The sequence below is a fragment of the Capsella rubella genome, unplaced genomic scaffold, assembly GCF_000375325.1.
Source record: "Capsella rubella cultivar Monte Gargano unplaced genomic scaffold, Caprub1_0 scaffold_3, whole genome shotgun sequence".
In the NCBI taxonomy this organism is placed as follows: Eukaryota; Viridiplantae; Streptophyta; class Magnoliopsida; order Brassicales; family Brassicaceae; genus Capsella; species Capsella rubella.
The window spans coordinates 12496580-12522891 of record NW_006238921.1 but is presented as its reverse complement, the minus strand read 5'-3'; the positions used below and the strand labels follow the sequence as shown (position 1 = coordinate 12522891).

General features: G+C 35.2%; 5 protein-coding genes across 6 annotated transcripts; 4 read left to right on the top strand and 1 right to left on the bottom strand.

The window, feature by feature from the left end:
• Positions 1–883: 883 nt before the first annotated feature.
• LOC17893551 (cytochrome P450 71B7) lies at positions 884–2535 on the top strand. The gene is made up of 2 exons (XM_006299646.2): positions 884–1796; positions 1876–2535. The coding sequence occupies exons 1-2, from the start codon at positions 900–902 to the stop codon at positions 2491–2493; spliced, it is 1515 nt and encodes a 504-aa protein (XP_006299708.1). The 5' UTR covers positions 884–899; the 3' UTR covers positions 2494–2535.
• A 7245-nt stretch (positions 2536–9780) lies between these two features.
• Positions 9781–10283, bottom strand: LOC17891327. The gene has a single exon (XM_006298864.2). It carries the CDS (start codon positions 10247–10249, stop codon positions 9959–9961), a length of 291 nt encoding a protein of 96 aa, XP_006298926.2. The 5' UTR covers positions 10250–10283; the 3' UTR covers positions 9781–9958.
• Positions 10284–11512: 1229 nt separating this feature from the next.
• Positions 11513–14314, top strand: LOC17890916 (pentatricopeptide repeat-containing protein At2g15820, chloroplastic). The gene is made up of 2 exons (XM_006296921.2): positions 11513–12230; positions 12320–14314. The coding sequence occupies exons 1-2, from the start codon at positions 11592–11594 to the stop codon at positions 14150–14152; spliced, it is 2472 nt and encodes an 823-aa protein (XP_006296983.2). The 5' UTR covers positions 11513–11591; the 3' UTR covers positions 14153–14314.
• Positions 14315–15009: 695 nt separating this feature from the next.
• LOC17892059 (conserved oligomeric Golgi complex subunit 4) lies at positions 15010–17844 on the top strand. 2 transcript variants are annotated; one of them, XM_023786614.1, is made up of 3 exons: positions 15010–15059; positions 15210–16638; positions 16949–17844. In XM_023786614.1, the coding sequence occupies exons 2-3, from the start codon at positions 15241–15243 to the stop codon at positions 17678–17680; spliced, it is 2130 nt and encodes a 709-aa protein (XP_023642382.1). In that variant the 5' UTR covers positions 15010–15059; positions 15210–15240; the 3' UTR covers positions 17681–17844. The 2 variants fall into 2 exon arrangements, with proteins under 2 accessions (XP_023642382.1, XP_006297076.1); XM_006297014.2 differs by having other exon boundaries at positions 15016–15070.
• A 4301-nt stretch (positions 17845–22145) lies between these two features.
• On the top strand, positions 22146–25387 carry LOC17892735 (peptidyl-prolyl cis-trans isomerase CYP40). The gene is made up of 9 exons (XM_006297921.2): positions 22146–22535; positions 22969–23469; positions 23550–23637; positions 23735–23787; positions 24372–24476; positions 24600–24675; positions 24820–24857; positions 24954–25029; positions 25148–25387. Exons 1-8 carry the CDS (start codon positions 22365–22367, stop codon positions 25005–25007), a joined length of 1086 nt encoding a protein of 361 aa, XP_006297983.1. The 5' UTR covers positions 22146–22364; the 3' UTR covers positions 25008–25029; positions 25148–25387.
• The last annotated feature ends 925 nt before the right edge of the window (positions 25388–26312 follow it).

Below are 26312 nucleotides of genomic sequence, written 5' to 3'. Positions count from 1 at the left end.
TAACCTTTTAGAAAAAGTAGAAACAGTCCAATATTCTTAATTTTGCACAACACGCAAAAATTCACCTGGTTGTCAGTACTTAAACACGTTTTACTTCACATATAATGATTGTTTTGTAATAGATATGGCCGTTTCTGTCAGAAACAAAACAAAAAATATTTTGGTAAATTCATAATTTGGTCAAGCTTTGTTTCCTACTTTTTATCCAGTCAAGAATCTCTACAGTTTCGTTTTTTTGGTAGAAATGTATTCTTGTTTTTGTTTTCAGAAATTCATTATTTTCTCATTATTCATTAATAAAAATAGAGATTTTTTTTTTCTTAAACACCACATTTTATGTTTTTTTTTTCCAAAAAAATACTTTTATTTTTTTCTTTGAAAAAATACTGTAAACATAAAAAATCGTTTTTTCAAGCTATGATATTATTTATTTATTTGTTTGGGTTGAGAATTTATGTTTAGGGTATAATTTTCAGAGATAGGGTTTAGTGTTTAGGATTTCTAATTTAGTTTTTTTTTTTCAACAGTGGTAGAATTTTGTTTTGAATGTTTAAAATTTTAAATTAGGTTTTGTGGTATTTTCGGAAAAATGTATTTTAGTATTGTTTTTGGAAATAAAACTCATAATGTTACTTTTTGGAGAAAACAATACTCATTTTAGTGGTATTTAAGAGAATTCTCTATAAAATATATCACTACCTTACTTAATTTTTTTATTTTTTTGTTTCTGTAATATTGTTACTTTTATTTTTTGACTAAAATATTGATACCTTTTTACAATATGAAATAAAGAACAATATAATTTATTCTTCCACAATACCACAAGTCTATATATATTGACTCAATTCTGCATTGGAAACTCAGAAGAAAGAAAGAAACAAAACACAAAGCATCAAACAATGCCACTCTTGCTCTGTTTCTTCTGTTTCTTACCCATTTTCTTCGTTTCCTTATCAATCTTCTCCACAACTCTAAGAAGATGGAAGCTTCCTCCGGGGCCAAAAAGGCTTCCGATCATTGGAAACTTACACAACCTCAAAGGATTGTTACACATATGTTTTCGAAACCTCTCCCGAGAGTTTGGACCAGTGATGCTTCTCCATTTCGGATTTGTTCCCATGGTCGTGATCTCATCTAAAGAAGGAGCAGAGGAAGCTCTCAAGACCCTAGATCTTGAATGTTGTAGCCGGCCAGAGACGGTAGCGACCAGAATGATCTCTTACAACTTCAAAGACATCGGATTCGCGTCTTATGGGGAAGAATGGAAAGCTTTAAGGAAGCTCGTGGTTATGGAGCTCTTGAGCGTGAAAAAGTTGAAGTCATTGATGTACATTAGAGAGGAAGAGAATGACGTGATGGTCAAGAAACTGAAAGAGTCAGCTTTGACGCAATCCCCTGTGAATCTGAATAGGACTCTTTTCACACTCGTTGCGAGTACTGTTTGTAGGCTCGCGTTCGGGATAAATATCCATAAGTGTGAGTTCATTGACGCGCATAATGTTGAAGATCTAGTTCACAAGTTTGAGTTGCTCAGCGATGGTTTTGCTTTCTCTGATTTGTTCCCTAGGGTTGGTTGGCTTGTTGACCGGGTTTCTGGTCAGAACAAGACATTGAATAATGTTTTTTCGGAACTCGATACTTTCTTCCAGAATGTTCTAGATGATCACCTTAGTTCTGGAAGAAGAGTACCAGAGACCCCTGATGTGGTTGATGTGATGGTTGATCTAATGAAGAAGCAAGAGAAAGTTGGAGACTCATTCAAGCTCACTACAGATCATTTCAAAGGAATCATATCGGTAATTAAATCTTCTTCTAGACTTCAACACCTTCAGCATTATTACAAGCTTGTGACATTTGTGATTGTGATTGTGTCAGGACATATTTTTAGCAGGAGTAAACACAAGTGCCGTTACTATGACTTGGGCAATGACAGAGCTGATTCGAAACCCGAGAGTGATGAAGAAAGTACAAGAAGAGATCCGGACAACACTCGGGGACAACAAGGAGAGTATAACAGAAGATGATCTCAATAAGCTTCACTACTTTAAGCTCATGGTCAAGGAGACGTTCAGGTTACACCCAGCAGCTCCACTCTTGCTCCCAAGAGAGACATTGTCTAACATCAAGATCCAAGGCTACGACATCCCGGCCAAAACACAGCTTATGATCAACATCTACTCCATCGCACGCGATCCAAAGCTCTGGACCAACCCCGATGAGTTTAATCCTGAAAGGTTTCTTGACAGTTCCGTAGATTACAAAGGACTAAACTTTGAGCTTTTACCATTTGGTTCTGGTAGGAGAATATGTCCAGGGATGGCCATGGGAGTCTCTAGCGTCAAACTGGGACTGTTAAACTTACTCTACTTCTTCGATTGGGGATTGCCTCAAGGGAAAACTGCGAGAGACATTGACTTAGAAGAAACTGGATCGATCATTGTCAGCAAGAAAGCAAATCTTGAACTTGTTCCATATCTAATAAAATCATGCTAGTTGTAGTTTAAAAAAAAAATTATAAATAAGTTTTGTGATAAATTTTGTTTTAGTAGAAAATTAATTAAGAAAATTAAAAAACTTATAGAGAATTATCTTTAAATATCACCAAAATATGTTTTGTGGATAATAAAAGTACATATTCCATAAATTTGTAAAAATAACACTAATTAACGCAAATTATAATATTTTAAATATTTTTAGGAATTTTTCTAAAGTTTTTTTGGGTTTACTATTTTTACATTTAGGAGAGTTGCGAAAACTACTGGATAGGTATCCTACATCTGAACTGAGTTTTTATATATTTTTTAGAAGTAGGGTTTATTGTTTATTGTTTAGAGTTTAAGATTTAATTTTAAAAATTTTAATTTTGAAATATTGTGCTATTTTGGAAAGAAAGAAAATTGTGTATTAAGTTTGGAAGAAAAAAATTAAATTAGTGCTATTTTTGAGAATTGCTAAAGTTGTATTTACGTATAATTTAAATTGCAAGTTCTTAGAAAATAATTAAAAAAAAAAAAAAAATGTTTGTATGTTATAGTGTTGTTGGGCCATTAGTGCATGTATAGTGGTGGCCGGTGAAGATTTGATTATGCCACACATGAAGGGGATGATGATGGTTTCTCGTTTTGTGGGTAGGGTTAGGTTTTATTCGAATAACTTTAGATTTAAAATGATAACATTCTAGTTTTATAACAAAATTTTCAATGTGATCATGTCTTTGGCGTGTGTATATTGTGAAGATTGAGGATTCTGACAACTATTATCAAGTGCGTCAAACTCATTTAATACACACATGTAATGCATGTGGAGGACCATAGTAATTCTACTATAAACAAACTCAAACAAAAATTACAGGAGAGAAAGAATTACGAAAACCAAGAATGTATAATTTTTTTTTATAAGTCTTATGGGTAATCTAGATTCGGTAAAAACGCACCAAAATACTTTAAAATTGACTATTTTCCAAAGAACAATTATTTTGTATGTTCCGAATTTGAAATGTTTTCTAACTGTGGAAAAAATTTTCACATTGGAAAATGCGATGAGACTTAAATAATACTCCCTCTGTTTCATTATAAGTGATGTTTTAGCCAATTTTTTTTTTGTTTCAATATAAGTGATGTTTTCAATTTCTATGAAGAAATTTAATGTATTTAATATTTTTTGACCAATTATATTTTTTCATATTTTTTTATTAGTTGAATTCATATTAGTTAATGATGTTTTTATGTAAAATAGGTAAGTTATATGTTTTATTATTTAATTTGCCAAAACCTTAAACATCACTTATAATGAAAGAGAGAGAGTATATAAAGGTTTAAAGCCAATCTACTCATTGCCAATTGGTTTTGAGTTAGAACCCTATAAGAAACCCTAATTTAATATTAACTAATGTCAAGGATAGTAAGATTGGCTAATTAATTCATTGCAATCTTTCCCTAATTCTCCTTTACCACTGGACTTCTGTTGTGCAGAAAGACTGGTATAATTTTGGATGATCACAAGATAATAACCATTCTCATATTAGAAAGGCTAATTGGCGGATTAGCAACATAACTAAAATTTGGGCTAAACTATTAATAGAGCTAGCTAGTGAAGTCGCTGATTCCAGACCGAAGCTTTTTATTGTTACCAGTATTCATGCATGCATTATAACTAAGCAAACCTAGGAAGTGTTTGCTTTGCAAAAGTCAGATTCCAAAATGTTGGTTCGTACGTTAATATATATCATATTCCACGCAGTTCAAGTGATCATTATATATTGTCTAACTCATTAGTCAACAATAATAAACTCTTTCACAAGTAGTGCATGTGTTGATGTTTATCTTTCTTGCACGACATCGATGTAAATCAATATAATCTATTTTTTGTAATAATATGTATAATAATATCATACATCAATCAATATAATCTTTTTTTTTTCTCTCTTAAATCATACTTAAGATGTTCTGCAAATCAATCATGGCTCAACATACTATTTATTATACGAAAGAATAGTTCAATTGTATGTTACTAGGTTATTAGGTAAACAACAAAGACTCAAGATCATGTATATTGGTGAAACTTGCTTTGGTCTCAATTTTTTTTTTTTTACGATTTAAAAAAGAACAAAAAAATAATCAATCGCGGGCTGTCATATGTTAGTGAAACCTGCGAAAAGTGGACAACAATACACGGGACCCTTTTTTTTCATTTTTGATTTTTTTTTTTACTCTAAATTATATAGGACTTTTGTATGGGTATGCTAATGCAGGTGCCTTAAGCTCAAGCCTGAACTTCTTTACATAGGTATGATTTTTGTTTTGAGAGAGCTCGAACCCATTCACAAGTCTCACCGGTTAATGGACCACATGTATATATGGAGTTAGCTTGAGAGATCCTCTAGTATAAAAAAAAATAACAAATACAAATCAATCATGGCTCTCAAAAAGAGGTCCTCATAAAGATGCCTGAAAAAATTGGTCCTTCTACATAAATAGCATTAAAGTGTCTCTGTATAAGCAAAGAAAATTCAAAGTACATATAGGCTATAGCTCAAGACTTGACGATATCAATATGATATTTTTTGTGGGTTTTTATATATGTAGTATGATAAGTACGGGAATAATTAACAAATGATTGTCTCTGATTCATTAAAATAGTCCAACTCTTTTAGCCAAACATACATAAAATACTCATAACAATGCATTACAAAATCTGAGCATGTTTCTATGCCAAGTTCCAAACAAATACCAAATTGACATATTGATTGTGGTTGAACCGTCTAGTCTTGAATAGTGAAATAAAGTTTAGATGCCATGTGTTTGAAACCTATAACGATGTTCATATTCCATGGAGCTTGTCAATGTGAGTACAGTAAAATTAATAGAGTTTTGTCCCAATATTATTAATTAATTTATAGAAGTTTTACTTTAGACGGTTGCAAACGGTCTTGTCGATAGAGCCAATCATTTTAAAATGTAATTGGAAACTAAGCATTTTATAAAGCTTTTCATATCGTAATAACTTATAAATGACATAAAATATATAACTATACAAAATAAAAGCATCTGACAAAGACATATCACCCAATACTTTTTTGAGTTTTTCCTCTAACTACACCAATTAAACTTTAAAGCCCTAAAACTCTATCCAAGTTTTTTCAAGTTGGGTAAAAGGTTATGTGTAGCTTTAGACTTTAAAAGAAACTGTAAAGGTTAATGTAAAAAAAAATGATTTGTGTGGCTGTTGATAACTTGTAAAACACTTATCGCGTAATGAATTGTCTTTAATTGATATGGGTTTTAAAGGGAGCCCCTATACATGGAGGAGGGGTCGTACGGCGAGGACTTACATAGCCAAACGATTAGATAGGATGTTTTGCAGCCCGCACGCACGTTTGCGATGGCATGAAGGGGTGGTGAGACATTTGCCTTTCTTATCGTCGGACCATGCACCGTTATATGTGCAATTGAGTCCAGCGGTTTTGGGGGATCCAAGGAGAAGACCGTTTCGCTTTGAAGCGGCCTGGATGCAACATGAGGGTTTTAAAGATTTGTTGGCTGCGTCATGGGATCCGCATATTACGACCCCGAGAGCTTTGGAAGGTTTACAGCGGACGTTGCGGAGATGGAATCAGGAGGTCTTTGGGAACATAATCACGAGAAAGGAAAATTTGCTCCGGGAGTTGAAAGAGGTGCAGGATTTGCTGGCAGTGGTTCAAACAGATACCTTGTTGGAGAAGGAAGAACACTTGTCTACGCAGTTAGAGAGCTTGCTTGAACATGAGGAAATTTTGTGGTTCCAGAAGTCAAGAGAGAAGATGATTGCGTTGGGTGATCGAAATACTACCTTTTTTCATACTACTACCATTATTCGTAGACGGCGGAACAAGGTGATGATGTTGAAAGATGATGAGGGCAGATGGATTTCCGATAGTGTGGGGTTAGAGACGTTAGCTCTCGACTACTTTAAGAAGTTGTACTCGTTGGAGGGGCTAAGTGTGAATCGACCACAATTGAGTATGAGTGGTTTCCCGGTGTTGACGAGGGAGGAGACGGAGAGTTTGTCAAAACCATTCACGGGGGAGGAAGTAGTGGTTGCGGTGAAAAGTATGGGCAAGTACAAAGCTCCGGGGCCGGATGGGTATCAACCCGTGTTCTACCAACAATGTTGGGAGGTTGTGGGTAGCTCTGTGCAACGGTTTGTTTTGTATTTCTTGGTATCAGGTGAGTTACCAGCGGCGACGAATGATGCCTTGATTGTTTTGTTAGCCAAGGTGGAGAACCCGGAGAGGATAACACAGTTTCGGCCCGTAAGCTTGTGTAATGTCCTGTTTAAGGTGATAACGAAGATGATGGTTATAAGGTTGAAAAATGTGATATCCAAGCTTATAGGTCCGGCACAAGCAAGCTTCATTCCAGGCCGCTTAAGCATTGATAATATCGTCATTGTACAAGAAGCCGTGCATTCTATGCGGAGAAAAAAAGGGAGAAAAGGATGGATGTTGTTGAAGTTGGATCTCGAAAAGGCTTATGATCGGGTCCGTTGGGATTTCTTAGAGGAGACCTTGGGTGTTGCGGGTTTGGATGAGGAGTGGAAAAGAAGGATTATGCAGTGTGTTTCTAATCCTTCCATGTGCTTGTTATGGAATGGGGAGAAGACAGAATCCTTTGTCCCAGAGAGGGGGTTGAGACAAGGGGATCCTCTTTCCCCATATTTGTTTGTTTTGTGTCTCGAGAGACTTTGTCACCAGATTGAGGAAGCGGTTGGTCGAAAAGAATGGAAACCTATCACTATTTCACGCGGGGGACCGAAGTTATCGCATGTATGCTTTGCGGATGACATTATTCTGTTTGCCGAGGCATCCGTGGAGCAGGTTAGGGTGATCCGGACGATTCTGGATAGGTTTTGTATGGCTTCGGGTCAGAAGGTGAGTATGGAGAAGTCGAAGATATTTTTCTCTGCGAATGTGAGTCGTGACATGGAAGGGTTGATAACGGGAGAGAGTGGTATCAGCTCTACACGTGACCTAGGCAAGTATTTGGGCATGCCGATTCTACAAAAGCGGATTAATAAGGAGACTTTTGGGGAAGTCCTACAGCGGGTGTCGTCTCGTCTTGCGGGGTGGCGGAGTCGCACTTTGAGCATGGCGGGCCGTGTGACGTTGACGAAGGCGGTCTTGTCCTCCATACCGGTGCATACGATGAGTGTAATTCTACTTCCGGCATCTATATTGAAGGGTTTGGATAAAATTTCTAGAGCGTTCGTGTGGGGAAGTACACCGGAGAAACGGAGAATGCATTTACTAGCTTGGGACCGTGTGACTAAGCCGAAGAGGGATGGAGGTTTAGGGATCCGCGAGTCTACCGAGATGAATAAGGCGCTGTTAGCAAAGATTGGATGGCGGTTATTGGCGGAGGATGAGAGTTTGTGGGCTCGGGTGTTACGACGAAAATACAAAGTGGGGGACATTCATGATGAGGCATGGTTACGACCGAAGAGCTCCTGGTCGTCAACTTGGAGGAGTATTGGTGTGGGCCTGAGGGAGGTGGTGTTGAAAGGTATAGGCTGGGTACCGGGGGATGGAACAAACATCCGTTTTTGGACGGATAAGTGGCTGCTTAGCCGGCCATTGTTGGATGGGGTCTCGGGTCGGCTCTCGTTGGAGGATAAAGGGCGGACTGCAGAGGAGTATTGGATTGATGGGGTCGGTTGGGATATGACGAAAATTGGGGGTTTGTTACCCGCGAATGTATGTCGGTTGTTGTACTCGGCGGTGGTAGTCCCGGATACGGCAGATCACATGTCTTGGAAAGGAACGGAGAATGGGAGTTTTACGGTCAAATCAGCTTATGATATGGTCACGGATGGGGGCGTTGTGACTCAATGCATGTCTAGATTTTATGACCGGATTTGGAAAGTGGAGGCTCCCGAGCGGGTTCGGGTATTCTTATGGTTAGTGTCGCATCAAGTGATTCTGACGAATATGGAGCGGTTTCGCCGGCACATGTGCGAGACGGCAGTATGTTCAGTGTGTAATGGGGGTGTCGAGTCAATCCTTCATGTTCTGCGAGATTGCCCGGCCATACAAGGGCTGTGGAGGCGGTTAGTACCGGTGGGCAGTGTGCGGGAGTTCTTCACGCAAACCTTGTTAGTGTGGCTATTCGAGAATTTGACTTCGACGGTGGAGGTAGGAGGAGTGAGCTGGCCAACAATCTTCGCCATGACCGTGTGGTGGGGTTGGAAGTGGCGGTGTAAGGATGTTTTTGGGGAAAGAGGCTTATGTCGGGATCGGCTAAGTTTTATAAAAAAGGTGGCTGGGGATGTGCGGACGGCTCATTCAAGGGTTGGACATGGATCGAGCCCGGATGGGGGGATAGAGAAACATGTAGCTTGGAAGAAACCTATGGACGGGTGGGTGACGGTTAACACAGATGGGGCTTCGCGGGGTAACCCGGGTGAAGCTACAGCGGGGGGAGTGATTCGGGATGGCGAGGGTTCTTGGTTAGTGGGATTTGCCCTAAATATTGGGTTTTGCACTGCCCCGATGGCGGAATTTTGGGGTGTCTATTATGGTTTGGTTTTGGCGTGGGAGCGAGGTTGGAGACAGTTGGTGGTGGAGGTGGATTCAGAGTTAGTTGTGACTTTTCTACGATCGGGGGTCGACAACGCTCATCCGCTAGCTTTCCTGGTACGGTTGTGCCATGGCTTTCTTTCAAGGAACTGGTTAGTTCGGGTTACGCATGTGTATAGGGAAGCTAACCGTCTCGCAGACGGGTTAGCAAACTATGCTTTTTCTTTACCGCTCGGGTTTCAATTGTTAGAGGTTTGTCCGGATGTTTGTCGTTCGGTGCAAATGGACGATGTCAATGCTGTTTCTTTTCCGCGGATTGTCCGTATGTAATTTCGTTTTGTTTTAATAAATTATAGGAGGCTATTGTCTCCTGTCTATTACCAAAAAAAAAACACTTATCGCGTAATAAATAAACATTTGACAAGTTAAGAAGAATTAGTTGATATAGGTTTATTAAATTCATAAGAAATAATAAGATATATTCTGAATCTGGACATGTACGTAGTTACGTACATATCTTGTTGTCCGAAACCGGGACCAGTGTGTTCACGCACGTCTTATTCGTCAACCTCTTTTCAATTGCCACAATCTTTTCAGATCTGTTCCAATTTTGTTAAAATAATTTTTTTGCAACAAATATGGCTTAGATTGGATCGTAAAATCTTGATTAAAAATGTTTTGTTTCCAATAAAATTCCAACATTGTAACCAAAAACACGAAATCCGAAATTGAAACAAACAATTACAAATTCCTACGGTCGGAAATTGCTATGTTTTCTTGTAGCGATATATACGAGAAAAGGCTAAAACGTGATTTATAAGAAAAACTAAGTAATGAAAGAACATGAACATACATCTAAAAAAAAAAAAGATTAAGAGAAAAATAATATACAAGAAAATTACAAACTCAGGGATGAAAGCCGATCATGATGTGAGGGGAATAAGGGTGACTAGAGGAGGCGGAGTGAGAGTAGAGGCCACGGCGGAGGAGAGACTGAGGAGGAGGAGAAGAGTGGCTGAAGAAGATTCTGACGGCGTCAGCCACCACCACTAAGAACTCCATTGCTAGCTTCATAATCTCTATGCATAGCTCTATTCTCTTTATCACCATCCTCTCTTCTTTTAGTTTTTTTGCTTTCTCTACCTTCAAATCCATCATCAATGTCTTTGGTATTATATATTTATAGAAAGTTTGCATGCCATGTGAAATTATATGTGTATAACTTAAAACTATTGTATAACTTGTTTTGACTTTTCTGGATGAATTAATTCTAAATCATAAATTATGAAGAAAAAAAACTATAATAAATTGGTAGAATGATTCTGCGGTTTTTATAGTTTACCTTACAATTATCTACGGAAATGTATCATTTTTTTAGTTCTCTTATTCATTAATCCACATTTTTTTTTCAGGATTTGTTACTAAAAAATCAAAAGAATGTTTTACTCATTGCATTATATATATATATATATATATATATATATATATATCGTTTTCACTCTTTACGTTACATTAATCCAAGCTATATAAAAAAAAATGACAATTTGATTTGCAAATTAGGGCAATACCCATGCCTTTCGTGAATTTTAGTGTCTGCTTTATCTGATAGAAAAACACGAAATAAACACCACTGTGTCTGATCTTTCTCGGGGTACATGTACTTTGAATTAATTGCAACGACTCTTTAGCTTGATGAAGAGACTATTTTTTTATATTGCTTATGTGGATATAAATCAATGGACATGAGCGTTTGGGTTGGGTTTTTGAGTAATATTATTTTAGCCTTTTAGGTTTAGAAATAGTACTTTTATAAATTTTAGATTTGGATCGAGTATTTTTTTTATGTCAGATTCAGTTTTATCGAAAGTAGCCAAATATATTAAAATTTTGTATCCGAATCTATCTAAACTATCCAAAAATACATAAAATCAAGAAATTTTAAACATTTTTTTATCCTAATCTATCCAAAATACTTAAAATACCAAAAACATTTTTAAAAACCGAAAAATTATGATATTTTAGGCACTTATATATAACACTTATAAGTTATAATGTTACTAACGTATTATCACTATGTATACTTGTATTTCGAAAAATTCTTATAGTTTAGGCACTTATATGTAACACTTGTTCAAAATTGGATTCGGCTTAGTTTGGTCCAATTTACACTAGCACGAGAAAAAACTAATTAAAAGAAAATTATAGTTATATAATTAATAATTAATTTGTTGGTTTTCTATTTAATAGAATGGTAACTTATTAAATTAAAGTCAGGTTCAGATCAGTTAAACTATATATTTTGAAATTATATCATATAATTTTGAGCTATCCAAGAGTTAAACTATGATCATGACGAACGTTAACATATGGGTTTGGATTCGCGGGAAGAAGATCTAAAGAAGTTTAAAAATGTAAATTAAAGCAAAACCAAACCAAACCAAATCAAACCAAACCAAACCAAATAGTAAATATGTATACCGAACTGAAGTGAAAAAAGATTAGGCAGAGACGACATCCAACGGCCACGCGCGATGCAACAATGATAGTCACCGGAGCTTGCGACTTCTCGTCATCACTCTCCGTCACCTCTTCCTCCTTCTCCTCCGCTATCTCCGTCTCTGTCACAGCCTTCAACATTTCCTCTCTCTCCTCTAACCCCAAATTCATCAACTCCAGCTCAACTCTCTTCCGTTCCCTTTCCTTCTCCCTTATCCACCACCGTATCAGCTACTCATGCCGCTCCCTCCGCCGTCTCTCCTCTCATACGGTCCATAGGAACAAAACCCAATTCGTCTCGAAGTCATCTACACCGACTCCACCACTCTCCACGGCTAAATCCACGGCTCAGCGAACCGGGACTTTCGTCGAACACCTTACAGGCATTACAGAATCGGAAGATGAAACGAACGAATTTGGAGATGTGGAGTCAGCTAGGAACGACATAAGGAACGTCGTGACTGGTAGAGTAGAGACGGAGTTTGAAGTTAGAGAATTGGAAGAGTTGCCGGAAGAGTGGCGACGATCTAAGCTTGCCTGGCTGTGTAAAGAGGTTCCAACGCATAAGGCCGTGACGCTTGTGAGGCTATTGAATGCTCAGAAGAAATGGGTTCGTCAAGAAGATGCTACTTACATTGCTGTTCATTGTATGCGGATTCGTGAGAACGAAACTGGATTCAGGGTAACAACCTTTTCGAACAATTCATCAAAAAAATGGCTTCTTGATGCTTAGTTTGTGGCTGATTTGTGCTGAAAGCTTTGATCTTTTAGGTGTATAGATGGATGACACAGCAGAATTGGTATCGGTTTGATTTCGGGTTAGCTACAAAGCTAGCTGATTTCTTGGGGAAAGAACGGAAATTTACGAAATGCCGGGAGGTGTTCGACGATATTTTGAATCAAGGGCGTGTTCCGAGAGAGTCTACATTTCATATTCTTGTAGTTGCATATCTAAGTAGCTCAGTAGAAGGCTGTCTCGAAGAAGCGTGTCGCGTTTACAACAGAATGATTCAGCTTGGAGGGTACCAACCGCGTCTTAGTTTGCATAATTCTTTATTTAGAGCTCTCTTGAGTAAACAAGGAGGGGTTTTGAATGATCACCTTAAGCAAGCTGAGTTTATCTTCCATAATGTTGTGATAACCGGGCTTGAGGTTCAGAAGGATATTTATAGTGGACTCATATGGCTGCATAGTTGTCAAGACGATGTTGACATAGATAGGATAAACTCTCTAAGAGAAGAGATGATGAAGGCGGGTTTTCAGGAGAGTAAAGAAGTTGTGGTTTCTTTACTGAGAGCATATGCGAAAGAGGGAGGTGTGGAAGAAGTTGAGAGGACATGGCTTGAATTGCTTAGTCTAGATTGTGGTATACCTTCTCAGGCGTTTGTGTACAAGATGGAGGCTTATTCTAAAGTCGGCGATTTTGCAAAAGCTCTGAAGATATTTAGGGAGATGGAGAAGCATCTAGGTGGTGCAACTGTGACTGGATACCACAAAATCATTGAGGTTCTATGTAAATTCCAGCAAGTGGAATATGCAGAATCTCTCTTAAAAGAGTTTGTAGAAAGCGGAAAGAAACCGCTTCTACCGTCATACATCGAGATAGCCAAGATGTACTTCGATTTAGGTTTATATGAGAAGTTGGAGATGGCTTTTATTGAGTGCTTGAAGAAATGTCAACCTAGCCAGACCATATATAACATATACTTGGATTCACTGGTTAAGATCGGTAACTTAGAGAAAGCAGGAGATGTCTTTGATGAAATGAAGAACAACGGGACAATCAATGTGAATGCTATATCATGCAACACCCTTTTAAAGGGATACCTTGATTCTGGAAAACAAGTGCAGGCAGAGAGAATTTATGATCTGATGAGATTGAAGAAATACGAAATCGAACCACCGGTCATGGAAAAGCTTGATTACATCCTGATGTTGAAGAGAAAAGAAGTGAAGAGACCGTTGAGCATGAAGCTAAGTAAAGAACAGCGTGAGATATTGGTAGGTTTGCTATTAGGTGGCTTGCAAATCGAATCAGACAAAGAGAAGAAGAGCCACATGGTCAAATTTGAATTCAGAGAGACTTCTCAGGCTCATCTGATTCTAAGACAACACATACATGACCAGTTCCGCGAGTGGCTGCATCCTTTAAGCGAATTTGAAGAGGATATGATACCCTTCGAATTCTACTCCATTTCCCATTCATTCTTTGGGTTTTACGCTGATAATTTCTGGCCAAAGGGTCAGCCAGAGATTCCAAAACTGATTCATCGGTGGCTCTCACCACACTCACTTGCTTATTGGTACATGTACGGCGGCTTTAAAACATCACAAGGTGACATTATCTTGAGATTGAAGGGAAGTCTTGAAGGTGTTGAGAAGGTAGTAAAGGCTCTGAGAGGCAAATCTATGGAATGTCGGGTTAAGAAGAAAGGAAAAGTCTTCTGGATCGGACTTCAGGGAACTAACTCCGCTTTGTTCTGGAAACTAATAGAGCCTTACGTATTGGAGGACTTGAAAGATCATTTGAAACCTGCTTCTGAATCAATGGGCAATGATGGGGAAGGTGAAGACCAAAGGATCAACGTTGAATCAAGCTCTTGATCACAGTGACGTTTGTTTCAATTCAGGAGAAGCACATATTGGATACAACTCAAAACTACATGGGGTTTGATATCATCGTTGGATGTAAGAAACTGTAAACTATGGATAAAATCATTTTAGTTTATTCATAATTTTTATATAGATGAAATATATTCAAGCAAACCATGTCCATCATAAGCTCTTCTCTATAATGTGTATAATTCAAAATTCGATATTTCCATATATCTTCTCTAAGTATATATTTTCATATTTATCTTAAACTTTTTTTTTATAAGGTTTTAGAAAAGAAAAAAAAACATATTTATAACAATGATACACGTTTTTAAGAGATAACAAATTTTCAAGTTTTTTTATAAAGACGATTTGAAAGTCTAGTTACCATACCAACACCAAAAACATCCAAAAACAGCTTTGACCAATATATATTTGAAAATATTTTTGATAGGAAATATTTAAAATTAAAAAAACGTAAAAAAGCATTTTTGGATAATTCCCATTTTAATATATATTATATTTTTTTTATCAAAAAGAAAAATTATATATATATATATAACATATGTGACTAGTGGGATCGATGGTCTTTGCAATGATTGGTCATAAACGTGTTGCTGATGTGGTTTCCTTTTTTTAAATCTCAAAGTAATTATGCTTTTTTTTTTGGGCCGTTTATATTTGAAACTTAGAAAACATAGTACTAAAACAAGAGTAAACAAAGGATAATGAACTCTTTATTTCTGATTTCTTGAATAAATTACGTGAACACCTTTTTTTTTTTTTTTTTTTTTTCCTTTACGTGACAATTTTTTTCTTAATATATACAAAGCTTTAGACCATCTTTGATCTCTCACTCCCACGCACAAGGATCGTGAAGTGCATCGAGAAGGAGCTCTTTGGAAATTTTTCTCTGGTGAGGATCAAGTAATCATCCTTACTCTCTTTAGTTCGATTTTAATCGATCTAGCTCATGAACGTTTCATGGACTTTGACTAGTGTCACAATTTATTCTAAACTCTTATAATCACAATTTATCCCCAAAATGTTTCTTTTTGGTAATCAGATCATACGAAGTTGGCAAGAGTATAGGGAGAATGGCTGAGCTCGAACAAGACCAGGCGGCCGAGGAATCATTAGCGCGGGAGTATGTGTGCTCGCTCACGGACGCTGGTATGAATATCGTGGCTTACATTAGCAGCCATAAAGCAGGTCAAGACACGCTTCAACAGGAGGAGACGACGACGAGGGAGACGTATGAGAATCTCACTCAGCTTCAGAGATCCGCAATGGTTGTTGATATTATGAAGGCGGATGCAGAGCAAAGGATGCAAGTGATTTGTTTCGAACGGGTAAAGACAGCTTTGGTATCAGAGGATTACGAATCCGCGGCCAAATTCCTACTGAAATTCCTACAGATTGATTCGAAGGATTCCGACCCCGAGCTGAGAGAGGAGCTTCTCGCGTTGAAAAAGCAGCTTGAAGATATTATCAAAGATAAGCTCTTGGCGGCCATAAACGAAAAGGACTACGATACAATTATGAGGTTTGTGCGACTATTTACTCCACTGGGAATGGAGGAAGAAGGATTAAAGCTTTATGTTGGTTACCTGAAAAACATCATTGCAATGAGAGGGTTAACGAATTACCAACAAGTTGTTATGAGCGTGGAGCAAGGTTTTGAACAAGTAGATTTCGTTGAGTGCTTTACCAAATTGTTTGATGACATTCTCACGACTATTCAATACAACGACGCGATCTTGAGGGCTCTTGGTGGAGAAGACGGTATTGTGTATGCCATATGTGAGCTGCAACAGGAATGTGACTTCAGAGGTTCGTTAATCTGGCAGACGTACAAGGATTATCGAATGTTAGCTAGATTTACCAATCAGAATCTTCCTGAAAGACCTGACCCGAAAGTTGCTGAGCTGTGTGTTAAAGAGATATTACTCCTGATGCGGTTGAGTAAGGATTATACAGAGTTAATGGTCTCAAAACTCAGGTCTATAGACCCTGAGTTGTTGCCGAGGAAGACAAAGGCATTTCGAAAAGGAACTTTTAGCAAAGAGATACAAGATGTCACAGGGTTATATGTTATACTAGAAGAATATTACTGTATTGTAGAAAGATTCTTTATGGTTGAGAGTGTGAGGCTTGCCATAAGGATCGACATGAAGATACCAGACAGCCTTATCACTTCCATGGTTGGTGATGTGTTCTATCTGTTGAAAACTTCTCTGCTGAGGGCGATTTCAACTTCAAATATAAGATGTGTTCTTTCTATATTGAGCTATGCTGCTAGCTTGTTGGGCAATGATTACCATGACGCCTTGCAGCAGAAGTTAGGAGAGCCACACGTTGATGCTAGGTTGTTCGTGGATGAGATGGTCGCCAACAACAACGGAACTGAGAATGCATCTACTTTGAACGATATAGATGTGAGCTGCGAGTACATACTCAAACTCAATTGTGAAATCGAGGAGCAATGTTCTAAGGTTAGTACTTATATTTCTGATACTAATTAGGAAGGACTAGATTGATCGATATATATATATATATGTTGACTTTTCCGTTAAATAGTTAAGTTTTGTTTGCTTTGTCGATTTAAGCACGACGTTTGATCTCTCTTCAAAATGCGAGAACGCGGTTAACTATCCATGAGCTGTTTTCGTTTAGTCATTAAATCATCCTAAATTTGAAAGTTCGGGATTTGTTAAGAAATGACTCTTATATATACTTCTTTATATCTCAGGGAACTCATGTAAAAATCTTTCTCATTATCTTTATGTCCTGTCCTAATCACAGGTGTTTACTCCAGCGTCAGCAGATCATGAAAGGGTAAAATCATGTCTTTCCAAGTTAGACGCATTAGCCAATACATTCAAGCAGTCAGGCTTGAAACAGCTTGTAGCAGATCGAGAGAGGATACAGTCATGCCTATCTGAGTTAGGCAACTTAAGGAACCCATTAAGCCAAGCATGCATTGAACAGCTAGTGGCAATCGTAACACAAAGAATCCGCCCTGTTCTGGAAACCGTAGCTACCGTGAGCTACGAGTTAATAGAAACCGAACATGCACAGAACAGTACTGAGTGCAGCCCGTGGGTCAAACTTCTTCTCAACTCAGTTGAAAGAAACGTAGCGTCACTCAAATCACAAACAATATCCGAAAACTACGAATCGTTTCTTGATCGCGTACTCGAGTTCATAGCTAATAGACTCGAAGTCTTAATGATGCAGAAATGTTTTAGCCAGCTTGGTGGACTTCAGCTTGACCAAGACACAACGGCCTTGACTAGTCACTTGTTAGATATGTCTGAAAGGGATGTGACTCATGTGAGACACAAGTTTGCTCGGTTAAAACAAATGGGGGACTTACTGAAGAGTAACAAGTATCTATTTGTCAAAGAAATTATGGAGTATTGCTCTTGGAACTACGGAAGAGTCATGACACTCACGCCAGGGGAGATTCTATTTGTGTTAAGTCTGCGAGTCGAGTTTAAACCGGAACCCACTACTGCTCATTTGGTTATGTGATGTAGCGATTCCTCTTGTCATCTTCTATCCTTACTTTATTATTGGCTTTGTGTTTTTCTTTTACTTGATTGGGTTTTTTTAATTTGTTTGAATTTGTTGTTTGTTGTCTCTTGCTTCTTCTTTTTTTGGGCAAATTGTTTGTTGTTTCTTGTTAAGTTTTTCCACATTTGGCATGAAATTTAAACCTTTTTTATTATTTATTTGGGTAGGCACATGAATTTGTTCAATTCGCGGTTAATTTATGGTAACACTTTACATTTCGTAAATGCTACTACACAAAAATTAGAGTACAAAAAGTAAGTAAGCGCGTGTATTTTTTAATTTTGGTCTCTCACATATCATAGCGTTAAGTATTTTTTTTTTTATAATTAGAAGAGAAGTACAAAATTTGTCAAAACTTTTGTAGAAATTACCATCCAATTTTAGATTAAGGAAAGTGTTTATCAAGATTGGAAGGAATAATTGGTCATAATAACTTACCCTATCCAAATTGTATGAGTCCGCGTGTTTATCCGTTTGCCCGGTGGGGCTCGCGCATCCCTACTATAGTAAAAGAGAAGTACACAAGGGATTCGGGTCGGGTTTTTCAAAAAATTCCGGGTTAAATTTCCAATCGGATACTTGCCAAATGTTTTGTTAAATATTTTCCAAATATTTCAATAATATACACCAGATTCCTATCATTTAGGAAACTATATTAATGTAAAATATTTTAATGCTAAATAAAAAATATGTCTTATAAGGAAAATTTGTTTATGAATATAAAGATCTCAATCTTTTAAAAATATTCTAATTAGTATATTAATTTCTTATATGAATAAACAAAAAAATTATATTTTTTTATAGGTTTAAATATTTGATATATAGAAAAAAATAATTTAAAAATATTTGGTATAACAAATATAAAAATGCATCTAAAATACATAAATAATGGTAATATAATCAATAAAAATGTTACTTAGTTTGAATTAGTTAAATGTTTCAAAAAATAAACTTTGAATATAGATATATATATGGCTATAAAAAACGAAAGATTTTATTAAATTAGTGTGACGTTTATAATATATTAAATCTTTATTATTATTTTTTATATTTTCTAATATATTAAATAAAAGATTTTAATCAGAATAAAAATAGTATATGAAAAGATGTTTCAAAATTATTCCAATCTTTATCAATTTGAATTACCTATAAAAAAGAATAATATTTCATCAGTAGCATAATTAATGCAAAATTATAGAGATCCATATATATCTAGAAATGGTTATATTTGAATTTTGAAAAAACAAATATTTTGACAATCATTAATATATTTCAATGAGTAATACGAAAATATTTTGGATACAAAAATATAATTAAAAATTTAGGATAATTATTATAATCAACTAAAAAAGACTTTCATAACAATATTTTATCTTTGTAATTATTAGTCATCGAATCACTACTAATAAAAAATCAGTCATAAATAATATATAATATATTCCATAAGTTAGTTTAAATAAATTACCTTAAATTCTGAATTTTCCTTAAAATGTTCTAAACATATAGATTAAAGAGAATTTTTGAGAAATACCCCTGTTTTCTATCCATTTTCAAAAATACCCCTTTTCAAATATGAAAAATTATAAACTTTTATATGGTTGATAAGGTACATCAGGTACATCAAGATCATCTTTACTATTGGGTGATTAAAACCAAATATTTATAAGGATTTAAAATGTTCTAAACGGCATTTATAAGGTTTTAAAATGTTTTTATAAGGTTTTTAAAAGGTTTACAAAATTTTTATAAGGTTTTTAAATGATTTTTAAAGGTTTTAAAAGGTATTTATGAAATATAAATTTACACACATATAAAGATAATTTGTGTCTATAAATATAAGCTTACGCATAATTTTTTTGATAAATTTCAAATTTATAGTGACTTATTGATAAAATTAGAAAGAGTGGTATTTTTAAAAGATCATTTTTGAAATTTATATTTATAATGTTGGCTTTGATTGGTAACACGCATAATGGCATACTGACGTTTTATTTTGACATGATTATTTATACATTTTAAATTTGTATTCAAAATGTACTTCCGTTTTATATTAAGCATGGTATTAGAAAACTCATTACACATAATATCAAAACAAAATCTTTAATATGTGTATTCCTATTCTCGATTTTAAAAACTAATTCTATTTATCATCTTGAATTAAGCTTTCACATTTAAAATAAATCCCAAATTTGTGCTGAAAATTCACAAAGGGCATTTTTTTATTTCCTTTAAAAATTGGGAATAATTTCATAGCTAATATATTAGTAGCAATCATTATTAAGACTAATTGAAAAACTAATGTTGACAAAAAAAAAAAACTAATTGAAAAACTATTAATTGATCTTTAATAAAAAAGATATATCCTTAATTAATATATATATATATATACTCTCCTTGTTCATGATTAATCTATTTTATTAAACTTTCACACATATTAGGAAAGTGTATTAAAAGTTGACTGTAAATGCATCAATTTTATGATTTATAATTTTTAAAAGTTTAAACTAATAAATATAAACTTGAAACTTACAATTTATCATAAAAAATAATTGATAAAAACTGCATAGATAACTTCAAAATACCTCTTTTTGAGACAAAAAAATTTCTAAAAAAATGGATTAATAAGAAATACATGTAGTACATTATAAAGAAAAAAGAGTATGAATAATAAGTCTGGTACATTATGTTAGATATATGGAAAAAAACTATAATAACTAGAAAAATACAGTCAACTCCTGAAATAAAAACCTTGAACAAAACTGTTATTTATATCATAAATTCTAGTTTCTAAACCACTGCCCATCTAGTCTGCACATAATTTTTTCTTCTTCTATTTTTATGACTTAAAAGTAAGTGTCCATTTTCTGAGTACATATATTTCTTTTTCAGCAATTTCAAAAAGATTGATCACTCAAAATGTATTCAAAAAAATTCAGTCTTGAAATAGTTCTCCAATAACAAAGATGGTCGAAGGTTGTAGTGCACACTCGTGTGATTTTATGGAAATAAATAAGCATCTTCGTAAAGCAATGTCTTCATACCTGGCGGCTGCGCACACGTTTGTGATTCCGACAAGGCGATTGTAGTTCACACTTTTGTGATTTTGCCAAATAGTCATCTCATTTGTGCATTATGTTTCAAATATGAGATATTGTTCATTTTTAGTGAATTTACAAGATTTTTAAAGTTTTTAAAATTTTCAAACTACAGTTTGAAATTTTTATTTCTCACTCAAATTAACTTATAAACTACATTATATTTTAATACTCTTTAAAAAAAATATAATAATCTCATCATTTGGTTACTCCCATGATAGACTTAACCAAAAAAAAATCGTTAAAAAATGTTCCAAAACCAATTTCCTTAAAAAATTACGCCCCAACACATTAAATGAGCTACAGTAAAACCTCTATAAATTAATAATGTTGGGACAATGGAAATCTATTAATTTATAGAGGTATTAATTTATATAGATAGATATTCTTAATTTGTAAAATATTTTCAAAACAATATTTAAAAATAAAATCTAATCATGATAATTAATATTTTATATAATCAATTACAAATAAAATAATAATTATTATGTATTAAAAGAGAATGCTAACTATTTTCATATAGTAAAATATTAGAAATAAAATCTAACAAAAACTTATGTGTCTATATATACATATATTTTAAAAAATTTACCTAATTATTAATTTATAATATTGATGGGACCATATATTTACAAAGGATTTTCAAAAAATTATTATCTTATTATTTTATCGAAATGTGTCTAAAATTACACTGGTACTTGGGACCGGAGAAATTTCTTAATTTGTAAAGATTATTAATTTATCGAGTATTAATTTATAGAATTTTTACTGCATAATGATTTGACAATTTGTACTTTATACGTCAAAGAAGTTCCATCAAAACAATTTCAGTTTTCTTCTGTATTTTTTATTTTCTCTACAAATTCCAAACATTGAAAGTGTTAATTGTAAGTTGAAGAAATTTTCAGTTTTTAATCAACTTATTCGGTAATTTTTTTTTAATATTTTGAGTTTCTCTGTCTAAAACTCTAAATATATTATCTTCATATACCAAATTGTATTTAAATAAACTATTTGATAGTCAAAAACAAAAAAGTAATATTGTAAAGAAACTAAATAATTAAAAATATAAATCATAAAACCAAATATTTATTGTGTAGTAGTGGCCATAGTGGAGTAATCCACCAAACTATCCACTGTTTATAGTATGTGGAATGTACCCGAAGGGACAACTATCAAATTAAATTATTTATATTTCGTTTTTTTGGCAGTAACCAATAAATTTATTAATTTGTATTTTTTTATTTGTTTATTTATTTTGGCAGCAAGTAATAAATAATAAAGTGAATAAATAAATAAATAGAGACAAAATTTGTTGGAGGAAGCAAGTGGGTCATAGGGTTTTCTTCTCTCTGTGTGTCGTTTTGATTTCTGCGTTGAGAGACAGGTCTCCGTCTACAGTCTTAGAGACGGAAGCCACTTAGAGCAGAGAGATACATCAACACACAACGTTCTTTGTCTCTCTTCCTCTGATTCTTTCTCTCTTCTCTCTCTCTCTCTCGTCTCTGTTTCGGTAGTTTCAAGAAAGCAGAAGCAAGAACAAGAAGATGGGTCGGTCAAAGTGTTTCATGGACATTAGCATTGGAGGTGAGCTTGAAGGAAGGATTGTTATTGAGCTTTACGATGATGTTGTTCCCAAAACTGCTGAGAATTTTCGATTTCTCTGTACCGGAGAAAAGGGTATTGGTCCTAATACTGGTGTCCCTCTCCATTACAAGGTTCTCTCTTTCTCTCTATGTGCTTGCTTTTGTGAAATGTTGAAATGGGTGTTTGGTGTTTTTGTGATTTAGGGTTTGTGGTTTAATGGGTCATTCGTCTTTTGGGTTTTAAAGATCAAAACTTTGGTATAGTTGTGATTAGTGTACTGTAGTTGGTAGTTGTGAAGTAAAAATCAAAACTTTAGGATGGAATTGTACTGTAGAACGTTTCTGAATGATTTTGATCTTAGGTTTAGTGGGTCTTTGTTTGAATCTCTTTGTAAGTTCTTATTCTTGTATTGCCTAATAGCTTATGAGTTTGTTTCAGTATTGCAATTAGGTTACTGTTGTTGGTGTTGTGTGAAGTAAAGGTCAAAACTTTGAGGATGTAATTGTGTTATAGAGCGGTTTCTGAGTGTTTCTGATTTATGTTATTTGGTATTTATGTTGTCAGGGGAATCGATTTCATCGTGTTATCAAGGGGTTTATGATACAAGGTGGGGATATATCAGCTAATGATGGTACTGGTGGTGAATCTATCTATGGGTTGAAGTTTGAAGATGAGAACTTTGAACTGAAACATGAGAGGAAAGGGATGCTTTCTATGGCTAACTCTGGTCCCAACACTAATGGCTCTCAGTTTTTCATCACAACAACTCGGACTTCTCATTTAGATGGGAAACATGTTGTGTTTGGAAAGGTTACGAAAGGAATGGGAGTTGTTCGGTCAATCGAGCATGTTAGCATTGAGGAACAGTCTTGTCCTTCTCAGGATGTTGTGATTCATGACTGTGGAGAAATCCCTGAGGGTGCCGATGATGGGATTTGTGACTTTTTCAAGGATGGTGATGTGTACCCTGACTGGCCTATTGATCTAAATGAAAGCCCAGCTGAGTTGTCTTGGTGGATGGAGACTGTTGATTTTGTTAAGGCTCGTGGGAACGAACACTTTAAGGTGCTCAACGTTCTGAATGATATGTTTGTATGTTTTAGATTTTTTGATTCTGATCTGATTTAACTTCAATTTACTCTCAGAAACAAGACTATAAGATGGCTCTAAGAAAGTACCGTAAGGCTTTACGCTATCTTGATATCTGCTGGGAGAAAGAGGGCATTGATGAAGGTTGTTCATCACTTTTTCTTTCTCTATATTTTTCCATTTACTGTATCTCTCAGGGAATATTGATACTGTGCAAACTTCTCTCCTTGTGTTCTTGCAGAGACGAGTACTGCCTTGCGCAAGACAAAGTCGCAGATCTTCACCAATAGTGCTGTAAGTACATACTCTTATCTGTTGATAAGCTAAATTTCTTGTTTCTATCTTCTGTTGTATAACTTATGTGTGTGTGTGTGTGCGCGCGCGCTTCGAGTACCATCTGAAGCTTGATTGTTTTGGAGTCTATTTGGTTTTCCAAAACAACTTAGTTTTCTTACTCTCCCGGTTTTTTTTCATTGATTTTTTTTATGTTGAATCTGCTTAGTTCTTACGGATGAGCTGCACTGTCAAGAGAATGATAGATTGATAAGCAGTTGGAGAATGTAATGTGAACTTTAAGTAAAGTGGGCTACACTGTAGACCTGTCATTTATGTTGGTTTGTGCTGTTTGATTATTTCTTGTGAAAAAGTAGGGTAGGTTGACATTTACATTTATAGGATTTCAAGATAATATTCTTTGAGATTATGCTTGTGGGACATGCATAGAAATGATCTAATCATTGCTCATATGAATTATTGATTGCATCTCTGTTTAAGTTGCCAATATTTTCTGTAGTACAACTCGATTGTTTTGGGTTTCGTGTATAGCCGATTTTTTAACTGATGTCATATCATTGTATTGTATATGGCTGTTGTGCCAGGCCTGCAAACTCAAATTTGGAGATGCTAAGGGAGCATTGTTGGACACTGAATTTGCCATGCGTGATGAAGATAACAATGTTAAAGCATTGTTTCGACAAGGCCAGGTATTTAAAAACTTATTGTTCTACACTTTTCATGAACCTAGACTGAGGCATAGCCAAAACTATGTATTTCCCGTGAGATGAAGTTAGGTTCTGTTTCTTATCTGCTCTTTTTGGTAATGTTAGGCTTATATGGCTCTCAATAATGTCGATGCTGCTGCTGAAAGCTTTGAGAAAGCTCTTCAGTTCGAACCTAATGACGGTGAGTGATTCATCAAGCGTCTTTTATTGTGGTTTTGGTTCGTCATTATTGACATATATGAGTAAAGTGCAAAGCGAAATCTATTGGAAGAGAAATCTAATAAGTATTTTTGTATTGCGCATGATCCTGGGAGCTGATTCACAGCTGGTATCAAGAAAGAATATGCTGCTGTTATGAAAAAGGTCGGTATGCATATAAACAATTCAAGTTTTCTTCTTAGTTATTTAACTTCTAGCATAGATGTCATTGAGCTGACGTTAATAACCGCACATGTACAGATTGCCATTAGAGACAACGAAGAGAAAAAGCAGTACCGCAAAATGTTCGTATAGGTGGTGCTCTGCTTCATTTAGGGTAAGCCTAAATGAATCTGTCTAATTATGTTTGTCATCAAATCTCAGAATGCTGCAATTAGTAAAGCTTTTTTTCAACTACTTTAGTAACTTGGTGTTTCTGCTGATGGTCTATATAGGTTTGGTCGGATAGTAAAAGAAGAAGACTAACAAAAAAAGTGAAAAGGAGCATATAAAGAAACAAAACATTCAAAAGATTTGGGAACTGTTTCTATTTCCCTCATTTTTAGTAAAACATTTTTTACTTCCTGCATCATGGCAAAGACTGATGCATAGTAATATGGACTGGGAAATTGTTTTTACAGAAAAAGACAGGTTCAGAGACACAGTTAATGAAATCTTTTTGAGTTTCTGGTTAACTCTTTTCTCAAATTTTTTGCCTTTTTACCCGATTTTTTTGTTGGGATTAATTGCGGAGATTAGAAAGAAAACAAATCTAAGGAAACTTGACGGAGATTGATTAGAACCGTGTATAAGTGTAACATTCGACGAGGCTTAGAACCAGAGCTACATCGCTGCCACTGCTGGTCGAATCTCTACCAAACCGGCGTTTCATAGTAAGTAATGTCTTAATAAATAAAAAATTTTCCTTCCTATTCTTTGATGCTTCATAATAAACGATGTTTTGAAGAAATGTAACAACCCATCATGTGGGAATTTCTGGCACATGGCAGCTACAAACGCTGTATCGCATCGACCATAATCTCTCTCATGTGGGCGAAGGTGGGCTTGTAGGCCAGGAAAGAGGTTAAGGTCGATGCGCTGCAGCGCTTGTATTTGTTACCAATTGAACTGCATCAATTATTAACGATTTCCACGGAAGGATGGTTGTTAAAGGGTGAAGACCTGAGTTCGAGGAACGACAAGCGCTTCAATAACCTACCTGGTGGGACAGGGGGTCTGTGGACAGGATTGGACCTATAGGAGAAGAGATTAGAGTCGATACGCTGCAGCGTATGTAGCTGCCATGTGGCAGGTTCCCACATGATGGGTTGTTACAAGAAATTCTTTACCCTAGCCACCAACTTAAAATGTATTGGCAAACTATATTTTTAATTTTTTACATTACAATATTCATTAACTTATATTAGTTTTTTAAAACTTTGTTGAATACAATTTTACCTTTGATTTAGTAAAGTTTTTGTATTTCGCTTTAGATCTTCCGTATATCCACCCAAAAACATGTGAAAGTTATAGATTTATTTTCTTAAGTAGATACCAATACATTTGATTATATAATTTCATTATAGAGAAAAACAACAACATCTTTGGGTAATACAGTGG

What these genes read in the sequence shown, in the direction of transcription:
- LOC17893551 (XM_006299646.2), top strand. Translation starts at nt 900, where the DNA reads ATGCCACTCTTGCTCTGTTTCTTCTGTTTCTTACCCATTTTCTTCGTT. An exon ending in ATTTCAAAGGAATCATATCG is followed by an intron (nt 1,797 to 1,875) that starts GTAATTAAATCT and finishes TGATTGTGTCAG; the next exon opens with GACATATTTTTAGCAGGAGT.
- LOC17891327 (XM_006298864.2), bottom strand. Translation starts at nt 10,249, where the DNA reads ATGCAAACTTTCTATAAATATATAATACCAAAGACATTGATGATGGAT.
- LOC17892735 (XM_006297921.2), top strand. Translation starts at nt 22,365, where the DNA reads ATGGGTCGGTCAAAGTGTTTCATGGACATTAGCATTGGAGGTGAGCTT. An exon ending in GAAAGAGGGCATTGATGAAG is followed by an intron (nt 23,638 to 23,734) that starts GTTGTTCATCAC and finishes GTGTTCTTGCAG; the next exon opens with AGACGAGTACTGCCTTGCGC. An exon ending in CATTGTTTCGACAAGGCCAG is followed by an intron (nt 24,477 to 24,599) that starts GTATTTAAAAAC and finishes TGGTAATGTTAG; the next exon opens with GCTTATATGGCTCTCAATAA.
- LOC17892059 (XM_023786614.1), top strand. Translation starts at nt 15,241, where the DNA reads ATGGCTGAGCTCGAACAAGACCAGGCGGCCGAGGAATCATTAGCGCGG. An exon ending in TCGAGGAGCAATGTTCTAAG is followed by an intron (nt 16,639 to 16,948) that starts GTTAGTACTTAT and finishes TCCTAATCACAG; the next exon opens with GTGTTTACTCCAGCGTCAGC.
- LOC17890916 (XM_006296921.2), top strand. Translation starts at nt 11,592, where the DNA reads ATGATAGTCACCGGAGCTTGCGACTTCTCGTCATCACTCTCCGTCACC. An exon ending in AGAACGAAACTGGATTCAGG is followed by an intron (nt 12,231 to 12,319) that starts GTAACAACCTTT and finishes TTGATCTTTTAG; the next exon opens with GTGTATAGATGGATGACACA.